The sequence below is a fragment of the Salvelinus namaycush genome, chromosome 7 (genome assembly GCF_016432855.1).
Source record: "Salvelinus namaycush isolate Seneca chromosome 7, SaNama_1.0, whole genome shotgun sequence".
NCBI lineage: Eukaryota > Metazoa > Chordata > Actinopteri > Salmoniformes > Salmonidae > Salvelinus > Salvelinus namaycush.
The window spans coordinates 46,827,816-46,846,332 of record NC_052313.1 but is presented as its reverse complement, the minus strand read 5'-3'; the positions used below and the strand labels follow the sequence as shown (position 1 = coordinate 46,846,332).

Below are 18,517 nucleotides of genomic sequence, written 5' to 3'. Positions count from 1 at the left end.
ACTGTGAGGAGCAGCGGAGTGCCACCCAGCTCCTGGTTTACCTGCTGCCAGCCTGTAACAGCGACACCCTAACCTCTAACCTCTAACCCCTGATCCCTGTCCTGTTCCTCTGTAGTGCTGGACTGTGAGGAGCAGCGGAGTGCCACCCAGCTCCTGGTTTACCTGCTGCCAGCCTGTAACAGCGACACCCTAACCTCTAACCTCTAACCCCTGATCCCTGTCCTGTTCCTCTGTAGTGCTGGACTGTGAGGAGCAGCGGAGTGCCACCCAGCTCCTGGTTTACCTGCTGCCAGCCTGTAACAGCGACACCCTGCACCGCCTCCTGCAGTTCCTCTCTACCGTGGCCAACCACGCCCACGACAGCCAGGACAAAGACGGACAGGAGGTGAGGCGAAGACCCCCTCCGTTACCCCCACCGCTCCCCATGATTCCCAAAACAACCACAAGCCCCTACCCCCTAGACCTCCCTAGAAACTAGATCTGAGAGGATTGGATAGGTGTGTAACCGGCGTCAAGCTGCCGTTTCAACAGTATAGCTTCCTCCCTCCCTGACACGCACTGAGACTAGGGGCACAAGCTCTCAGGAATCAAACCATTGTCATGTCATTGTGTCCCTCTGACGCACAGTGACTAATTTGGTCTCTTGTTCTTCATGGTAGTTGTCCAATCTGTTTAGTAATTATTTTCCTGAAGCACTCAATGAAAATAAAAGGAAACTCAATATAGTATTCTATGAGGTCAATATAGTATTCTATGAGGTCAATATAGTATTCTATGAGGTCAATATAGTAGTCTATGAGGTCAATATAGTAGTCTATGAGGTCAATATAGTAGTCTATGAGGTCAATATGGTATTCTATGAGGTCAATATAGTAGTCTATGAGGTCAATATAGTAGTCTATGAGGTTAATATGGTATTCTATGAGGTCAATATATTGCTATATCTGGTCAAATATTTTTTTTCAATCAGAAAGTATAATGAAAAAGGAACTGTTTTCCATGGGGTGTCTCTTTGTTAATGACAATCAATTGCACTTGTTTGCCTAGTCTAGTGTTGCTGTTTGTGATTCCATGCTACTGTATGCAGGAATCACCTACAGGACACACTAAAACTGAATGCACTCCCTGTACTGTCAGTGGTTTAGATATAACTGTTTGATAAGCAGCTGGCATTATTGTTATTCCTATGTCCTCATCTCGTCCAGGTGACGGGGAACAAGATGACCTCTCTGAACCTGGCCACCATCTTTGGTCCCAACCTCCTTCACAAGCAGAAGAGTTCAGACAAGGAGTTCAGTGTGCAGAGTTCGGCCCGCGCGGAGGAGAGCACCGCTGTTATCGCTGTTCTCCAGAGGATGATCGCAACCTTCCACTCCCTCTTCATGGTGTGTGGGCGGTTCCTTGTGTGTGCGTGCCTGCGCACATATGTGTGTGTTTGAATAAAGATACTATGTGTGTGTGTGTGTGTGTGTGTGTGTGTGTGTGTGTGTGTGTGTGTGTGTTGATATCCTAACCACTCTCCTGTTTAGTCCCTCTTTATAATACAACCTTGCACTTGTATGGTAATTGGACAGGCAGGTACTGTTTTTTTTTACAGTAATGTATTCGTAATAGCCAGCAAACAAGCTACAATTAATCACTTTAGATTGGCCAGTAAGTAAGACTCCCTTGTGTGTTCATTGTATACACTATACACAGGTGAGGTGACGCAGTGTAACAACTACATAACCTACATTGTGTCACCTCAATCTGTTTATGTAGTTACCATGTCAAATACATGGGCTTAGCACTGACACATTTGATGAACTCTCTATGTCCTGGGTCCATATACATCCATTCAATTTCCATTACCTCTGCCTGTCCTCTTTCTCCCCATCACACCTCCCTCCCTCCCTCCCTCCCTCCCTCCCTCCCTCCCTCCCTCCCTCCCTCCCTCCCTCGCAGTGCCACTCAGTAAAATATCTGCATCCCAAAGGGCACCCTGAGAGACTACCTTTGACCAGGGCTCATAGGGAATACAGTGCCATATGGGACAGAGCCTGTGTTTAAGTTAGAGAATCTCCAGGATTTACCAGACAATGGCTCTGTCTTATAGAATGAAAACAAAGCTCTGTGGGCCTTTGTTAGTGCTGTTAGAGCTGATCCTGGACCTGATTAAAGGCCTTAGGGCCCAGTTCCGGACCACTACAGATCACAGGCTTTTGAGACGGTGCCAGAGGGACTTATGGGCCAATCCCTTGCACTGATTGTTCCGACACCACCCCCGCCATTTCCCTGAACAGAAGTTGTATTCGTTGAACTTTGCAGAGGTTGTTTTCCCCTCCCCCCAGATTGTGGAATTCAGGGTAGTGGCGGGACGCTGGAAAGAGGTCTTGTTAGGTTCTGAAATGTTATCCCTCGTGTTTTTCAACTGGGCTGGGTTGTTTGCTGAAGGTCCTGACGTAAACCAATAAAGATGTTTGTAGCTCTTTAGTTGGATGTGTTTGGACTGTCGTGCTTCATTGCCAAATCACTTCTTTTATTACCCTTGTATTTTATTGCCCATTGCCCAGACACTATACATCAGGAATGGGAAACTTTGATGGGGGCAACAATTATTATTTTTTTTTTCAAGTTCATTTCCTGCAATTCTGCACATTTTGCCATGGAGCATAGAGAAGATTTAGCAATTTTATAACTAATTTCATGTAATTCTAATCATTTTGCCATGGGGCGGAGAGAAAAATGTGCAGTTTTACAGCTAATTTCCTGCAATTCTACATATTTTTCCATAGGATGGAGGGAAATGTTTGCAGTTTTTAATATGATAACTGATCATCAATGGGCACTAACCCGGTTAGTATTTCAACCATACTTACGATAAGTTTAGATATCTGGCCGCTAGACTGACTTACCAATCTAAAAAAACAAAATAAATGCTGACATGGGCTAACTGAGTGACTGCTGATGCACAACCAAGTTTCGAAATTGCACCTTATCTATTCTATTATTCTTCCCTCCCCCCAAAAAGTATTTTTGTTTGTTTTTTGGTGTGAAATTGGTCCACGAACCTACAAAAGGGTGTAGCCCGTGGGCCACCAGTTGCCCTACCCTGCTAAACATGGATCCATAGACTGGTATTTAATAGTATTCAATGTTATACTATGTGTTCATGTATTGATTGGCTCGTGATCACTAAACGTGAAGATGGAAAAAGTTAGACTCACTTTCACCATGAGGTTGTCTTGGTCAATAGCACTCCCTAGTGCTCGATCATATGCCATTACATACATAAACCGTTTTTTGTACATGTTTGGTTATGTCTGTGGTTATCTGTGTGTAGGTTCCACCGGACCTGCAGAATGAGGTCCTAATGAGTTTACTGGAGACTGATCCTGATGTGGTAGACTATCTGCTCAGGAGAAAGGCATCACAGTGAGTACATTGGTTCCATGGCACATATCACAGTCACACATTTTGAGTACTCATGGAAAGTAGTCGCTTAGCCTGGTGTTCACGTCTGTTGAGCGAAAGGGAAGAACCCATTATCTATGGCAATATCTTTTTATTCTCTCTACCCATCCTTTTCTCTCCCTTATCCATCCCTCCCTCCACTCCTTAGGAATCCAGACGTGTTGCGATTGGAGGATCCTTTCTTCCTGAGCGAGAGGCGCTCATCCAGTGACTCCAACAAGGTCTCCAGTGGAGAGCTGTCCCCCTATGACAACAACTCCCCCATCCTGTCTGAGCACCTGGGGGAAGGGACCAGCCCAGGGTCAGAGAGGCTCTTTCATGTCCCAGAACAGTACACCCTGGTGAGGCAGGTGGCAGGACGGACACGGGACCCCCATGGGTCCAATCCCTGGGTCTCAAAAGGTAAGAGGGCTACTGTCCAGTTTTACTTAGCTGTGGTTGATATGATCGTGGTGGTGGTGGTGATAATTAAGACGATGATTGTGGTGGAGGTGATGATGATGATTATAATCTTGATAATGATGAGGATGATGATTATAATCTTGATAATGGTGATGATGATGAGTATGATGGTCCCTAAACACGGTCATGTTCATTATGTCAGAGGAGCATGCTAATATCTGGGGAGCCTGGCATTCCACTCTGAAACCAGGGCTGAAGGACCAGCCATATGCAGGTAAGCTGTTGAAATGTAACAATCACATTTTTGGACTTTTACTTATCTTCATTTTCGGACTTTTCCCATTGACATTTGTATCTCCAGGTTCCCATAGCAACATGTCAGAGGGCAGCTCACGCAGCTCCCAGGAAGGACTTGACTGTCTCCAAGGCGATGCCAGGCAGGTGGTACGACGGACACAGACCTCGCTGGGCGTGGCCGAGTGCAGGCCCCACCCCCCTGTGACACGGGTCTGCAGCAGCCCTCATGGCGAGGCGGGACGGCCGCGCCTCCTGCTGAGCCTCAACCCTTTGACCCCACCCCACCCGCACCCCGACAGCCAATCAGCAGCCAGCAGCGCAGAGGACCTCCCCCAGGGCATTGGACACCAGGCTATCCCCAGCCCTAACTCTGCCCACTCGGGTCCCGCCCTCTCAGGGCGTCCTCCCCCTCCCCCGTACAGCGGCTCGTCCTCCAGGCTCTCCCCTGCTGCCTCTAAACCAGCCCAGCCTGTCTCTCCCTCCCCCGCAGCACCCCTTCACCAGCACCCCCTGCAGGGTGGGAGGCCAACGGTGCCACAGAACTCAGCCTCCCCCACCACGTACAGCATGGTACCCATGAGCCAGGAGTGGCAGGACTGGCAGAGGGACAGATGGCAGATCTGGCAACTCTTGTCCTCGGAAAACGCAGACACACTCCCAGAGACACTGGTGTAAGCTGGACCATCGGACCGTGGGGTAGTGCTAGCCATCCCTCCCCTCCGTCCTTCCCCCCAAACATGGACGCCACGGGGTTGTTTACATGTGCAGCTGCTGCCTATACTACGGAAGTGGTACGGAGTCACTAGTGTTTCCTGTTTGCTATGTATTGATCCGTGATTGATGTTGTATCCTGGGGACCCCTTTGCTTGTTATTAAATACTTTCTCTGAGCTGTTTGAGAGGATCAAAATTAACTGTCAGCAAGACATACCTCAAACGTCAAGTTGATCAATTTGATTCACAGTTATTACTGCATGTCCACATTTCGATAAGGCCCCAGTTTAAATTGAGCTGAATGTAATATGTAGAGGTGACTTTTGAAGACAGGAAGGTTTAACGTTTATGACAACAATTGATAAGCTACAGTCAATTTACATGACCAATCCTACCCTTATATATTTACTGAAGTCATCACATATATTAGTGATTGCTGCTAAATATTCAGAAAGTATTTACTTGCTGATAATATATCCCGGTAAGTATCGTACGAGTTTGTATGAACAGAGTTTTATTCAATGTCAGTCACCAAGTAACAGAGCCCACAGTATAGTTTTTGGAACAGTTTGTATATAAGCATTCTAATGTATTCTATGTCAACCTAGCTAAAAAAAAGAAATTACAGGCTGTCTAAATGTTTGTGTTGTGTGGTTTAACAAGATAACGTCTGTCAAAGCTTTACTGAACCAAGTTGGGTTCTAAAAGAAAACTATTATTGCGATCAGTACAGTAATGTGCCACGTGCCAAAATTCCTTTACTCTCTTGTCATCAAATGTTTTTTGGGCGTCTATAAAGTCTCATCTGCTTTCTCTCATTCCATAGTTAACATTGTTCTTTTAGCTTTTGGATTTCACTTCACCATGGTTGCTACAGCATGGCTTATGGTACAAGCTCATATCAACATAATTCATTCCAATGATCTCCCTCATTCCATTAGGTGGTTGATGTCAAGGTTATGGCTGCATAGGAGTATTTTTGGAAGCAGATTAAAAAGACAAGTTCATTGCTGGCCTGACAGGTTCATTGCTTTACCTCTCACTGTATTTATCTGATTGATATGGGATTTTACTAGATATTTGCACTTACTCTACTGGACTCTGGGAATTGACAAAGCTTTTTTGAGTACTCCTTTTCAACAACAAAATAAACAAGTCTCTTGCTTTTGTCATTACATGCACTGTCTGCCTCTATAACTTACCTGTTGCTTTTTGCTCCCAAATACATTAGTAGTCTCCAATCATTTCCCAGTTTTGTGGATATTTGCTGGCAAATATTGCACACTTTCTAAATGGTAGTTTGTGTGGTTATGTTTGTTTCAATCCGTCCGCATGTCAGAGGAATTTGAAGTTTGACAGACATTGGAATTATTTACAAGGATTCACACATTTTTACATGTCTTTGCAGTGTCCGACAAAATGAGAGTACTTGTCGAAAACGCGTCCCATCTTTACTTCTATAAAAAGCGCTTTCAACAGTTTCTAAGCACTATTCTGAATGTCAATGTGTTTGGAGTCAAGTATGCCATAGATCCATGCTCTTTGAAAATTATTTGATACCCCACATTGCTTTATGGTTGTCAATGATTTTTTGTAGCTTGTCATCCAAGATTTAAAAATGTATTTTTTATAACTATCATGTCTGTTCAGTACTGTAACATATGAAATAACAGTTTTTACTCCAAAAAAATCTACAAACACATGTATAAGGCCCGAGTTTTGACCTTATGTCAGCTTTTGTATTGTGTGTCGTCTTAAATATGCCATGGTGGAATTAAACGTGAAAGAAGGTGTTTCGTGTACTTGGTTGGTTAACAGCTTGTGCCCTTATACACCTTTTACCAGTGGCGACGTAACCACCGATTTCGACGATGCATGAATGTTTGACGGTGTAATAACAGTATAGAACCAAAAGAGGGGACCCTAGATCTTTTTGCTTAGTCGTCTTGTCCACAGGTCATTCTAAAGGTCTCGAAATCATCCACATCATCCTTTATCACCCAACGTTCTTAAAACAATTTGGATATAGTCGGACAATTTCACAATTCTTCACCTTGAAAGAGGAAAAATAATATGAAAAGAGAGAGGAGGAGAGAGGGCGGAATAGAGAGTGTGGAAGGGAGGAGGTAAGAGTGAATACCAAGACCTCCATGTTAGAAACCTGAGATGAGAACCCTCCATGGTGGCGGCTTTAATTCCCACTGAGCTCAGGACAAGTCCTAAATCTGTTTACGGCACAGAACAGAGCTGAAAATGAACTTCCAGGAGATCATTTCCCACATCTTAATTGGTAATGTCCTGCTAATCGGGTGTGTAAGTACAGCCAGAGAGAGACGTGGTCAGAAGAGACAGCGATTTTCCACAGACTTCAGAGCACCATAGAAACATGCTCTACTATTTGATAATTTGAAGATTGATTAAGCTATTCAGTAGTTAATTTTGTGCAATTATTTGCAAACCATCAACTATAAGTATTTTGAACATTTGAAAATGAATATAATCCCCTAGCTTAAAATAGTTAAAAGGGATGTTAAGCTTTCTGTGGAAAATAGCTTCCATAAAACAAAATCATTCTGATTTGTGCAATCAGACTGTATAACGACCTGAAAACGGACTTCCTCAAAGATAGTTGACAGTCAATGGTGCAGTGTCCCATGGACTGTTCAGAATCCCCTCTAGTTCACCATCCAAACCAGCAGTCAAAGCATGTGATTAAAGTATTTCCTTTAAAGTCTGTGGTTCACCCAATCGGAATTCCAATCACTGTGTATCTGTAGACCACTGAATATTTCCCTCCTTTTTCCGAGAAGGCAGCGGTAGGCCTTACCGTCCTTACTCAATATGGGCTCAATTTCCCCTTAGCATGATGTAAGCACAGACACAAGGAGAGAAAGGATACAACACATAATGAATCAATTTACTTGAATATTCTGAGGACCATAGGATTTTTTTTCTCAAGTTATCAATGAGTACATCTTACCGACATCAACCACTTAAGAGAGGGATACATTTTTCTATTAGTTTCCAGTGGATATCTCAGTTTATGGAAAGCAGTGATCATACTCTACAGGTATGGAGCAGTGTAGCTATTTGCCCTTGTCCATCTGACATTAACCATGTATTGTAATAGATTGTCAGTGTTGCAGAACAAGCAGATACAGTGGAGGCAGATGATCGCATGCAGGCCACAGTAAATCCCTCTGTCTCCGGTTTGGCTCTTGTAAAGTGGAACCATGGGGACCAGATGGTTTTGGAGCCAGACCCAAAGCTGACCTCAATCCTTAGCCCAGTGGAGGAGGGGTGGTTCTGGTTCTGAGAAGGAACACGCCCGTCAGTGGTTCTGTTCTGTCTCTGAGGTCCGACTCCACTCTGCTACACTGCCCACGCAAAACACTCCTGGTGGGAGAGAGGGAGGGAAGGAGGGAGAGCTGTGGGGGGGGGGGGGGGGGACTGGTAGAGAGAGGAGAGGGAGAGAGAACAGAGAGAGAGGGAGAGAGAGAAAGAGAGAGAGAGGGGGACTGTGAGAGACCGAGGAGAGAGAGAAAACAAGTGAAAGTACGCTTCTTCAAAGAGATGAACACACACACCCCTGTGCCTTCAGGGAGAAGGTTTGACTGACTCTGTATTCTCTCCTGAGTATTTCTCCGCCTCCAGAAGTAATGTGAACTGTTTGGTATCAATCACAACTAGAAAGGAGTTGTACAACAAAAGCTCTTTTGTGGCCAAAAACCGACAAGCCCAGTAAGATCGAAGCTCAAACAATGACTCCAAACAATGGCACACAATTACTTTTCTCCTTAGAAGCTTTCCTCTGTTATCTGAATGCTTGCTCATGCATTGTTTCTGTTTGATTTCAATGTTCTAGCTATTCAAATGAGCCCACCAAAGGACACCGTGAAAAGTCGCTATGCTGCTGACTACTTACAGATTCTGTGATATAAAGAATACTCACTTTTTGCAATCTGCCTTAGTAACGCGAGAGCGATGGGGACTGATGCTTGACTATCCCACTGGACACAGACGTCAATTCAACGTCTATTCCACGTTTGGTTCAACGTAATTTAATTGAAATGAAGGGGAAACGACTTTGATTCAACCAGTGTGTGCCCAATGGGATGTGAATATTAGGCCCCGGTTCTTTTGTCTTTTGTCTCTTTTGGCCCGTAGGACATGTCTGTTTTCCGGACAGCAGCTTTGTTCTAAATAGCCTTTGCGTGGACCGTGAAAACAAATATAGCCAATACAAAGCAGCTTTCTATCTGAGCGTGATGACATGCCTCCTAACAGAATGAGCCGACTGGCCTTTGGTTTCTTGCTGCAGGGGGGGTAAACAGTCGGTTGGTGTGAGCTGTGGGAGGTCAACAAACCGTTGATGTACTGGAGTGTTTAGTTACAGCATATGTGGATCTGTTTTTCTACATAACACATGTTTGCATGTGTTATGGTGCCCAATGCATTAATGAGCCTCTTATCCTTAATGTTTTTCTCTCCATCACTTTTATTTTTCTCACCATCACTGTGTGTGTGTGTGTGTTGGTGCGTGCGTGCGCGTGTGTTGCACAATGAAGGGTGTTTGAGCCCAGGAGGACCTCATTAGCAAAAAGGACCAGCAGCTAGCTGTCTGTTTATAATCAAGATCTCTGACCCAATTATCCCTGTGTCATTGTTATCACACAGTGAGAAAATGCTAAATATCATGGATCTTTGTGTTCTGTTACTGTTTTTGCCACGGAGACCCACTGACGTTTTCCACATGAACTAAATAGCCTGCATAACGCTGTGTACCTTGGGCCAGCGTTTTGATTCAACCCTAAGACAGTTGTGAATCAAGAATGCTGGAATACTTCGTAAACAATCATCCAGATGTGTTTTACCACTGGCTCATCTGCATCATGTTTGAGGTTGTGGTGGTTGGGACAGGGAGGGACTCTGATTTGACTGGATGCCAACAGTGCCCAGAGTGGATGGGCACATCATCAGGGGGGCTGGGATGCAAGTAGGATGGAAGATGGGCGATTCAGAGCTCTGTTAGCTCTGTTAGCAGCCGGAGGGGAGGAGGAAGGGGAGGTGGAGGAGGAGGAAGAGGAGGAAGGAGGGGAGGAGGAGGAGGGAGAGGAGGAGGAAGGAGAGGAGGAGGAAGGAGAGGAGGAGGAAGGAGAGGAGGAGGAAGGAGAGGAGGAGGAAGAGGAGGTGGTGGAAGAAGAGTTGGAAGGAGGGGAGAAGGAGGAGAAAGGAGGAGGAGGGAGAGGAGGAAGAGGAGCAGGAAGAAGGGGAGGAAGAGGAAGGAGTAGGAAAGAGGGGAGGAAGAGGGGTGGAGAAAGATGAGGAAGAAGAGGAGGAGGGAAAGTGCTCCATCCGACCATAACATTGTCCACAGGGGATACGGAGCAAACACGGACTACACATGTTCACACTGATGCTAACATACTGTACTGTACATATGGAAGCACATGCAAACACACACATTCACACACACGTACGAGCAGAAGCGTGCACATACACAAATGTGCACGCACACACACACACACAAAATGTGTAGGATGAAGGTGAGTATTTATTTACAAGTTGAAATGTAGCGGTAGAAAGATCCAGGTGGCGGAGCGGGCAGTGGAGGTGAGTTGATGGGAGTGAATAGGCAGATCCAAGGGAGTAACAGAAGCCACCGACGACCAGGCAGGAATGGGGTGAGTGTTCCTGGTGAATGACTGTAGGCAGAACAAACGGAGGTAAGTTCAAGGCAAGCAAGACGTACAAAACAACAAAACAAACTCTAACAAACTGGAGGCTGATACGCTGGCACAACATACTGTTCATGGCTAACGATCCGGCAGGGAATGGATGTCAGGTCAGTGCTTATGAAGTGGAGGGGTGATGATCAGGACCAGGTGTGCAGATAGCGGATTGGATGCAGGTGCGGTAAATCAGAGATCTCCCAACCAGCTACTTCGCCCGGCAACCAGACAGGGTGCGTTCCAGGACACCGGAAAAAACACTCCAGGACAGAACACAGGCAAAAACAGACTCAGGAAGCGGGATTCGTGACAAAATGTGTCCATGTTTTAGACAGTATTTTGATGTCACATCAATATATATGAAAAGAAAAGCCTTAAACGTTCTCATTCAACTACATCAATGTTCATCTCCCATGCACAACAAAGGATAATGGGAGGAAAGGGAGCAACGTACTGTCAAAATAATGGAAACACCAACATGAAACGCGACAGAATTTTAAAACTTTGTTTCCATTGAACATGCCATACAAATAAAGGCATTTTATGTCATTACATGAAGAGTGCCTCGGTCCTCCTTTCTTTTTGATGACCCATTTACCCCTTTACCAAAGAGCACCTTCTGTCTGCCAAGATCTACTAATGTGTACCTTAGCAGCGCTTCCCTTACTCCTTTGTTCTGTTTTAATAGGCTGTTGGGCCACCACAAGCCACCAGAACAGCTTCAATGCGCTTTGACATAGATTCTACAAGTGTCTGGAATTCCACTGGAGGAATGTGACACCATTCTTCCTTGAGAAATTCCATAATTTAGTGTTCTGTTTGTGGTGGTGGAAAACGCTGTCTCAGGCGCCGCTCCAGAATCTCCTAGAAATGTTCAGTTGAGATCTGGTGACTGAGACAGCCATGGCATATGGCTTACATCGTATTCATGCTCATCAAACCAACACACACAGATACCCTGCTTACCCTTCACACACACACACTCCCTTGATGACTAAGAGGCCAACTCAACACCGATAGCCCTGAAACAGCTGTGATCCCTCGCCATGTGAAAGCACATGTGTTCCATATCCTGCTCTTTGTCCGATCAAAGCCTGCCGCGGGCCCTTACACTATGGAACAGGCCTGTGTGAGCATGCTGAAGATAAAGGCCAACTCAGGTATGTCCTTCCTGTCTCTCTCACCTTGAACACATATTGAATGTTTGGGTGCAATCAATGTTGTGGGACAGTATCCTGTGTAGTTCTTGGTTTTTGGTTCAGTGGGTTATAATATAATTTGGCTTTGATTCACACCTCTAGACTAATCTAAGGTCACTTTTGCATTTTACCTCTCAATAGTAAGAGTAGGTTGGGGAAACATCTGCTGTACCTGGTCATTAGACTCTGATTCAGATAACATTTATAAGCATAGTGAAGTGATTCGGTTGGACCTAAAGAACTGTTCTAAGTGTAACCGATGTGAAATGGCTAGCTAGTTAGCGGTGGTGTGCGCTAGTAGCCTTTCAATCGGTGACGTCACTCGCTTTGAGACCTTGAAGTAGTGGTTCCCCCTTGCTCTGCAAGGGCCGTGGCTTTTGTGGAGCGATGGGTAACGATGCTTCGTGGGTGACTGTTGTTGATGTGTGCAGAGGGTCCCTGGTTCGCGCCCGGGTCGGGGCGAGGGGACGGCCATGAAGTTAAACTGTTACTTTGATGCTGTTGACCCGGATCACTGGTTGCTGCGGAAAAGGAGGAGGTCGAAAGGGGGGTATATGTAACTGATGTGAAATGGCTAGCTAGTTAGCGGTGGTGCGCGCTAGTAGCCTTTCAATCGGTGACTTCACTCGCTTTGAGACCTTGAAGTAGTGGTTCCCCTTGCTCTGCAAGGGCCACGGCTTTTGTGGAGCGATGGGTAACGATGCTTCGTGGGTGACTGTTGTTAATGTGTGCAGAGGGTCCCTGGTTCGCGCCCGGGTCGGGGCGAGGGAACGGACGTAAAGTTAAACTGTTACATAAGGTCAGATATATTTTTAACCTTCCAATGGTAAGAGTAGGTTGGGGCAACATCTAGTGTACCTGGATCATACAGTAGGTCTAACAAGATTCTGCCTCTGAGAAACAGTAAGATAAATGCCATTCTTCTAGGTGGCAAACAAACAAAGCACCCAAACGCTCAACATGCTATATAACATATGACATAGAACTATGACAGATGAGATGACATAGAACTATGACAGACATAGATCATATACAGTATGTCATACATGTCATACAGAGTTCCCTTGACATCCTTTCCCAGTCATTGATCACTCCCTGTCAGCAGCCGTGAAGCGTGACAATAGTGACTTCAGACCACGGTCACGTTTTCCACAGAGATGTTTTCCAGAGCTCAGCGCTGTGTGATGGATGTTACCCAGGAAGTGCTGAAATGAGGAAGTGGAGGTATAACCCTCAAACCTCCTTTAGCCTTCCCAATGCATCTACTGTACTGAAACAGAGAGAATGAAGAACTGTTAGATGTTTGGAAGTAGCCCAGAGCTGCAAAGTGTAGTTGTCTCTGGCAGTCCATTGTTGATAGACAAAGTATACGTAAACAGATCTCGAACATTCAGATGCAACTATGCAACGGGAAGGTCAAAAATTGAAGTTCAAAAAACAATCATTTTGCAACAAACATGGCAGTATTTAGTATTTATTAGGATCTCCATTAGCTGCTACCAAAGCAACAGCTTCTATTTCTGGGGTCCGAACAGGAACAACAGCCGACATCGTTAAATAAATCAATACAACATACAACATACACATACATTATTACATTATTACTCTATTACTACAAATTACAATATAAAATCTACAATACCATAACATTACAGTGTGTGTGTGTGTGTGTGTGTGTGTGTGTGTGTGTGTGTGTGTGTGTGTGTGTGTGTGTGTGTGTGTGTGTATGTGTGTGTGTGTATGTTAGAGTGTTTATTCGCGTGTGTGTGTTTGTGTGTGGGTCTCACAGTTCCCATTGTGCCGTGAAGAGTTGTTTTATTTGTTTTTTTTAAATTGGATTTTAAATTGAGTTACTTGATGTGGAAGAGAGTTCTACGAAGTACTGCACATTTCCCAGAGTCTGTTCTGTCTTGGGGACTGGGAAGAGACCACTGGTGGCATGTCTTGTACGGGTGTCTGAGCTGTGTGTTAGCTCCCGCGTTGCTGTCGCGTCGTGCCATGAGGTGTTGTTTTATTCTGGGTTTTTTTTATCGGATTTTACGGCTTCGCATGAGTTACTTGACGTGGAAGATGTCTGAGCTGTGCGTTAGCTGTTTGTACAGACAGTTAAGTGTTTTCCACATGTCAATACCTCTCACAAAGACAAGTAGGGATGCAGTCAATCTCTCCTCTACACCGTTCCGATTCACAGTCAAGTCTACGAACCATGCCAGCATGAAATTGTAGAGGAAACAAATGATAGAGAACATTCCTCAATCATCTTGACACTCTCAAGGGTGTTCCCGTGTATTCTGCCGGATGAACAGATGTGATAAGCCAATTTGATAAGCACCGCGTCACATCAGGGGCACATACAGTGTCTTTCTGTTTCACTGCACCATCGGTTTCCTAGGCGACAGCCTTGCTGCTTCTGACTGGCTGAGTGCAATTTCCTGTTTTGTTTTGATTGTGACAATCAGGTTGAATGGTCCCTCCAGCGGGGCAGCAGCAGGGAGATGCCCGCTAGGAGATTGTTATATCTGGCAGGGAGTATGGCGCTAACTAACATCCCCCAATGCAAACACTATGCCAACTGCCAATTTGATGTGTTACAGCTGGGATCTGCCCTTCGTGAAGTGTCTGCATGTTGTTTGCAAAAGGTGAGATTTGTCCTACAACCAATGCCTCTATTCATTTCGTTTATTGAGTAATTCTCACCTGTGATTGTAGAGCCGGTGCTCTGGGTTTTTACAAACATGTCTTCATACATTCATGTACTGTATGTACAGTATATGTCGACACATACTCATACATGTGTCGTGTATGACCTTAATATGATGTTAATCTACAGTAATGGAATGTCTCACATGACATTTTCACCATGGGTTAATCAAGTCGGACAATGTGAAAAGGACCTGCCATCCAACAGTCAAAACCCATTAAATCAATACATCAACTACATCCGTGAAATAAAGGCCTTGCAACTCTAACGCAGCTCATTTGTCCAGATGTTTGCATGCAGAGCGGACAGACTGTTATGAGTAAGCTGTCCTTTTTTCCATTTTAGCTGCACTGGCAGCGAACCAAATGGAGACAGTTTGGCTCGTGGTGCCAACAGACCTGAAACAGACAGATTGGTTCTCTCCTATAAGAACTGTGACTACATGGGTGCGTCCCAAATGGCAGCACATTCCCCATATAGTGGGCTATTCCCTATGTACCTTGGTAAAAAGGTGTGCACTATATAGGGAATAGGCTGCCATTTGGGATGCAGCCCTTCTGTGAAGACATACTCAGTGAAATGTTTCGCATACCTATGTTGACATATGAGCGAATGGAGGTGTATGGGTACAGGAAGGTCAGGGTAACTAGAGACAGGTACAGTCAGCTATCTGTTTAAATGGTTATTAAAACATCATGCAACATTCTATGCCCCATCACCTGGCTCCAATAAATGCATCATTCACCATTGAAGCGTATGGAGAATGTGTGCTGAGTATCAACTAAATATCCCCAGGTTACCAGGTACCAATAAGCTTCGTGAAATGACGTTTGAAAAGCCGTCCTCTCCTCTCCTCTCCTCTCCTCTCCTCTCCTCTCCTCTCCTCTCCTCTCCTCTCCTCTCCTCTCCTCTCCTCTCCTCTCCTCTCCTCTCCTCTCCTCTCCTCTCCTCTCCTCTCCTCTCCTCTCCTCTCCTCTCCTCTCGCACCCAGGCTTCCCGACAGCCACGATAAGGCACATACATTTCACTCAGGATATTAAAAAGCATATAGATAAAATCTATGTAATATGTTGAGGGGTGTTAAGGGTTCTCTCTCCATCTGATAGCGTTCTAAACTCATATTGCTAAAACAAAGCTCTGTATTACATGTAATATAGCTGTCAAAACATATTGTACACACATTTTTACCACGTCGGCGGCACATCATCAGCAGCATATTACCCCAGGGTTGGTATTGTACTTCATGACTTCACAACACCTTTCTGTTATTTCAGGGGAGGTGATTGGAGTTCTGCAATGACGGTGTAGTCCCACATGGGAAGTACAGGAAGAATAAGATGTTATGACAGATTGTGCAACACTGTTTCAGAGATTATATTAATCCAAGCATGCCTCAGAAGAAGGGAAACCAGTTGTTTCAAGGTGCAGGTTTTTTCATAACTTTGTTTATATGACCGGTTCAGTGGAAAGTAAGTAACAGTGGGACAGCAGAAGCATCTGAAGTGATGTTCTGGATCACGTCACCATCTTGACCGGAAATGATGTCACTCAACATGGAATTCTGAAATCAACTGTCATTATTTGTATTGCAGGTGCAAAATGGTTGTAAAAGAAATCTCTGTTATGTCTGCATGGATTTAAGATAGACCATCAACACATTCCCTTCCCTTCTTCATTGAACTCGCAGTAGTAGCTTTGTTCTCCAAACATTTTTAGAATAGGTTGAGAGATGGTTGTTTTTGGAGGAGTAAGAAACATTTAAACTACAACTCTCTGGCAAGTAACATATCATTTAAAAGGGAACATAGATAATTACAAATGACAGGACTGCTTTGGAGGACAATGTGGTACCTCCTGCTGACCTTGCAGTTCGTCAAACCTGATCTTGCCTCAGTGTGTATATAGGGCAAAGCTAAACTACACTATACACCCTTAGAAAAAAGGGTTCCAAAAGGCTTCTCTTATGGGGACAGCTGAAGAACCCTTTTAGGTTCTAGATGTAACCTTTTTTTCAAAGAGTGTAGAGACTGTTCTGGGCACGACCGCCTTTAAAACCACATAACTATAGGCTCTCAGAGCAGGTTGTAATTATGCTGAAGCAGAAGTCCTGATTATAAGTAGGCTGTGTATTTGCTGAAGAGAAGACTCTGAGTACAGGCAGGGTCATCTTGGGCCTATATACACACACACACACACACACACACACACACACACACACACACACACACACACACACACACACACACACACACACACACACACACACACACACACACACACACATAGACAGGAGCACACATGAACACACACACACACACACACACACACACACACACACACACACACACACACACATAGACAGGAGCACACATGAACACACACACACACACACACACACACACACACACACACACACACACACACACACACACACACACACACACACACACACACACACACACACACACACACACACACACACACACACACACACAATGTCAATGTAAACCATTCACTGAACATTCCTGAGCATGTGAGAGCAGGGGCAGAGAGGTGGCCGAACTGAATTTGGCCTCGGCCCTATGAGCAGTATTAGAAAAGCAGAACCTTTGGCTCTCCTCCACATTCCTCTGTCCTCTCTCTCACTGTACCTCTCTCTCAGTGAGCCTGTCTGTAAAAAGACTGCTGGGAGTGGTATGCACCATTTACTGTGAGAACTCACTTTGCACAGCAGATAGCAGCAGGCAAATCGTTTAAGGATCAGCTATCGTACACTATATAGACAAGCCATAAGTATAGACACTAATGTATGTTTTTCTCAAAACACAGACACATTTGACATCAGTTGTGCAGGTAACGGGTTGAAATGATTGAACAAACTTGACTTTTAACTCTATACTACTCAATATAGTCCCAACAGGTGATATGTTCTCTGTCTTTCCCTCGCTCTTCCTCTTTACAGAACAACTCACTTGTTCTGCTTGATGACTTTGGATGTCGAGGCTCAACACTCGCTCAGATTGCCTGCCGCACTAGAACATAACTAGTCCATTTCCAATTAAGATAACGCGTTCTCATATTAATATTAATCAGGATGCTATGCTGATGTTCTTGTTGAGCTACTTTTGATTGAAGGGAGAGACACAGATCTGCTCTACTTAGACGAGTTTAACGGTTGCACATATTTTTAGAGCCGTACCAAATTGCATATAAAAAAAAAAAGTTCAATTAATCCCACTTGAAGAGACGAGCAGAAGGTATTTTGAGGTACCTTCAAATCTTTTCCCGTGGTCCACCGTGCATCTTTGGCATGGATGCCAAATCTGTAGTTGTATGCCACTCCATATTTATTGTTAGAATGAATAAATAAGATTCACAGGACATCTTTTCCAAGTTGTGATGTTTTTCAAAGGCATCCCGCTCAGTCTACTGGGTGGGCTAGTGACCGTAGATGGCCTGAAACATCATACATCGCCGCAGAGGTTTTGTGGATAGGAAAGATGGATGTTGAGATTCACTTCTCTGAAGTTTGGTTAAAGTTGCATCCCCCCGTGTGCGATGTGTATTACTTGGAGAGGAGAGAATGAATGAATAATGCAAGGTCAATGCCTGACGGGCATCTATTATTATATTCTATTGTTTGGAGAGGTCTGAGCTTCAGTCGTCTCTGTGAAATATTGATTCCGTACTTAGCAGTTGTTGAGTGGAACTGTGGTATAAAGGCAAGATAGATTGTGGGGATTTTCTGGAGAGACACATGACTTATCGGCTATACACAAGTGTGTATCTTGCCTCTCTTGTCCACCATCTTGGACGGGTCAGGCAATGACTTTATATTTTCTTCCTCCCCGTTTCATTTTTATTTTTTAATTTCACCTTTATTTAACCAGGTAGGCCAGTTGAGAACAAGTTCTCATTTACAACTGCGACTTGGCCAAGATAAAGCAAACCAGTGCGACAAAAACAACAACACAGAGTTACACATAAACAAACGTACAGTCAATAACACAATAGAAAAGA

At 44.6% G+C, this 18,517-nt stretch overlaps 1 protein-coding gene across 1 annotated transcript in view; it reads left to right on the top strand.

Annotated features, from left to right (window-relative positions):
- LOC120051306 (rho GTPase-activating protein 6-like) overlaps window positions 1-6,646 on the top strand; it is a 93,084-nt gene extending 86,438 nt beyond the window's left edge. Inside the window, exons 8-13 of the mRNA XM_038998118.1 lie at window positions 237-385; window positions 1,206-1,385; window positions 3,323-3,414; window positions 3,602-3,855; window positions 4,058-4,129; window positions 4,217-6,646. Coding sequence (XP_038854046.1) covers window positions 237-385; window positions 1,206-1,385; window positions 3,323-3,414; window positions 3,602-3,855; window positions 4,058-4,129; window positions 4,217-4,827 — 1,358 coding nt within the window. The 3' untranslated portion in view covers window positions 4,828-6,646. The remainder of the gene's footprint in view (window positions 1-236; window positions 386-1,205; window positions 1,386-3,322; window positions 3,415-3,601; window positions 3,856-4,057; window positions 4,130-4,216) is intronic.
- The last annotated feature ends 11,871 nt before the right edge of the window (window positions 6,647-18,517 follow it).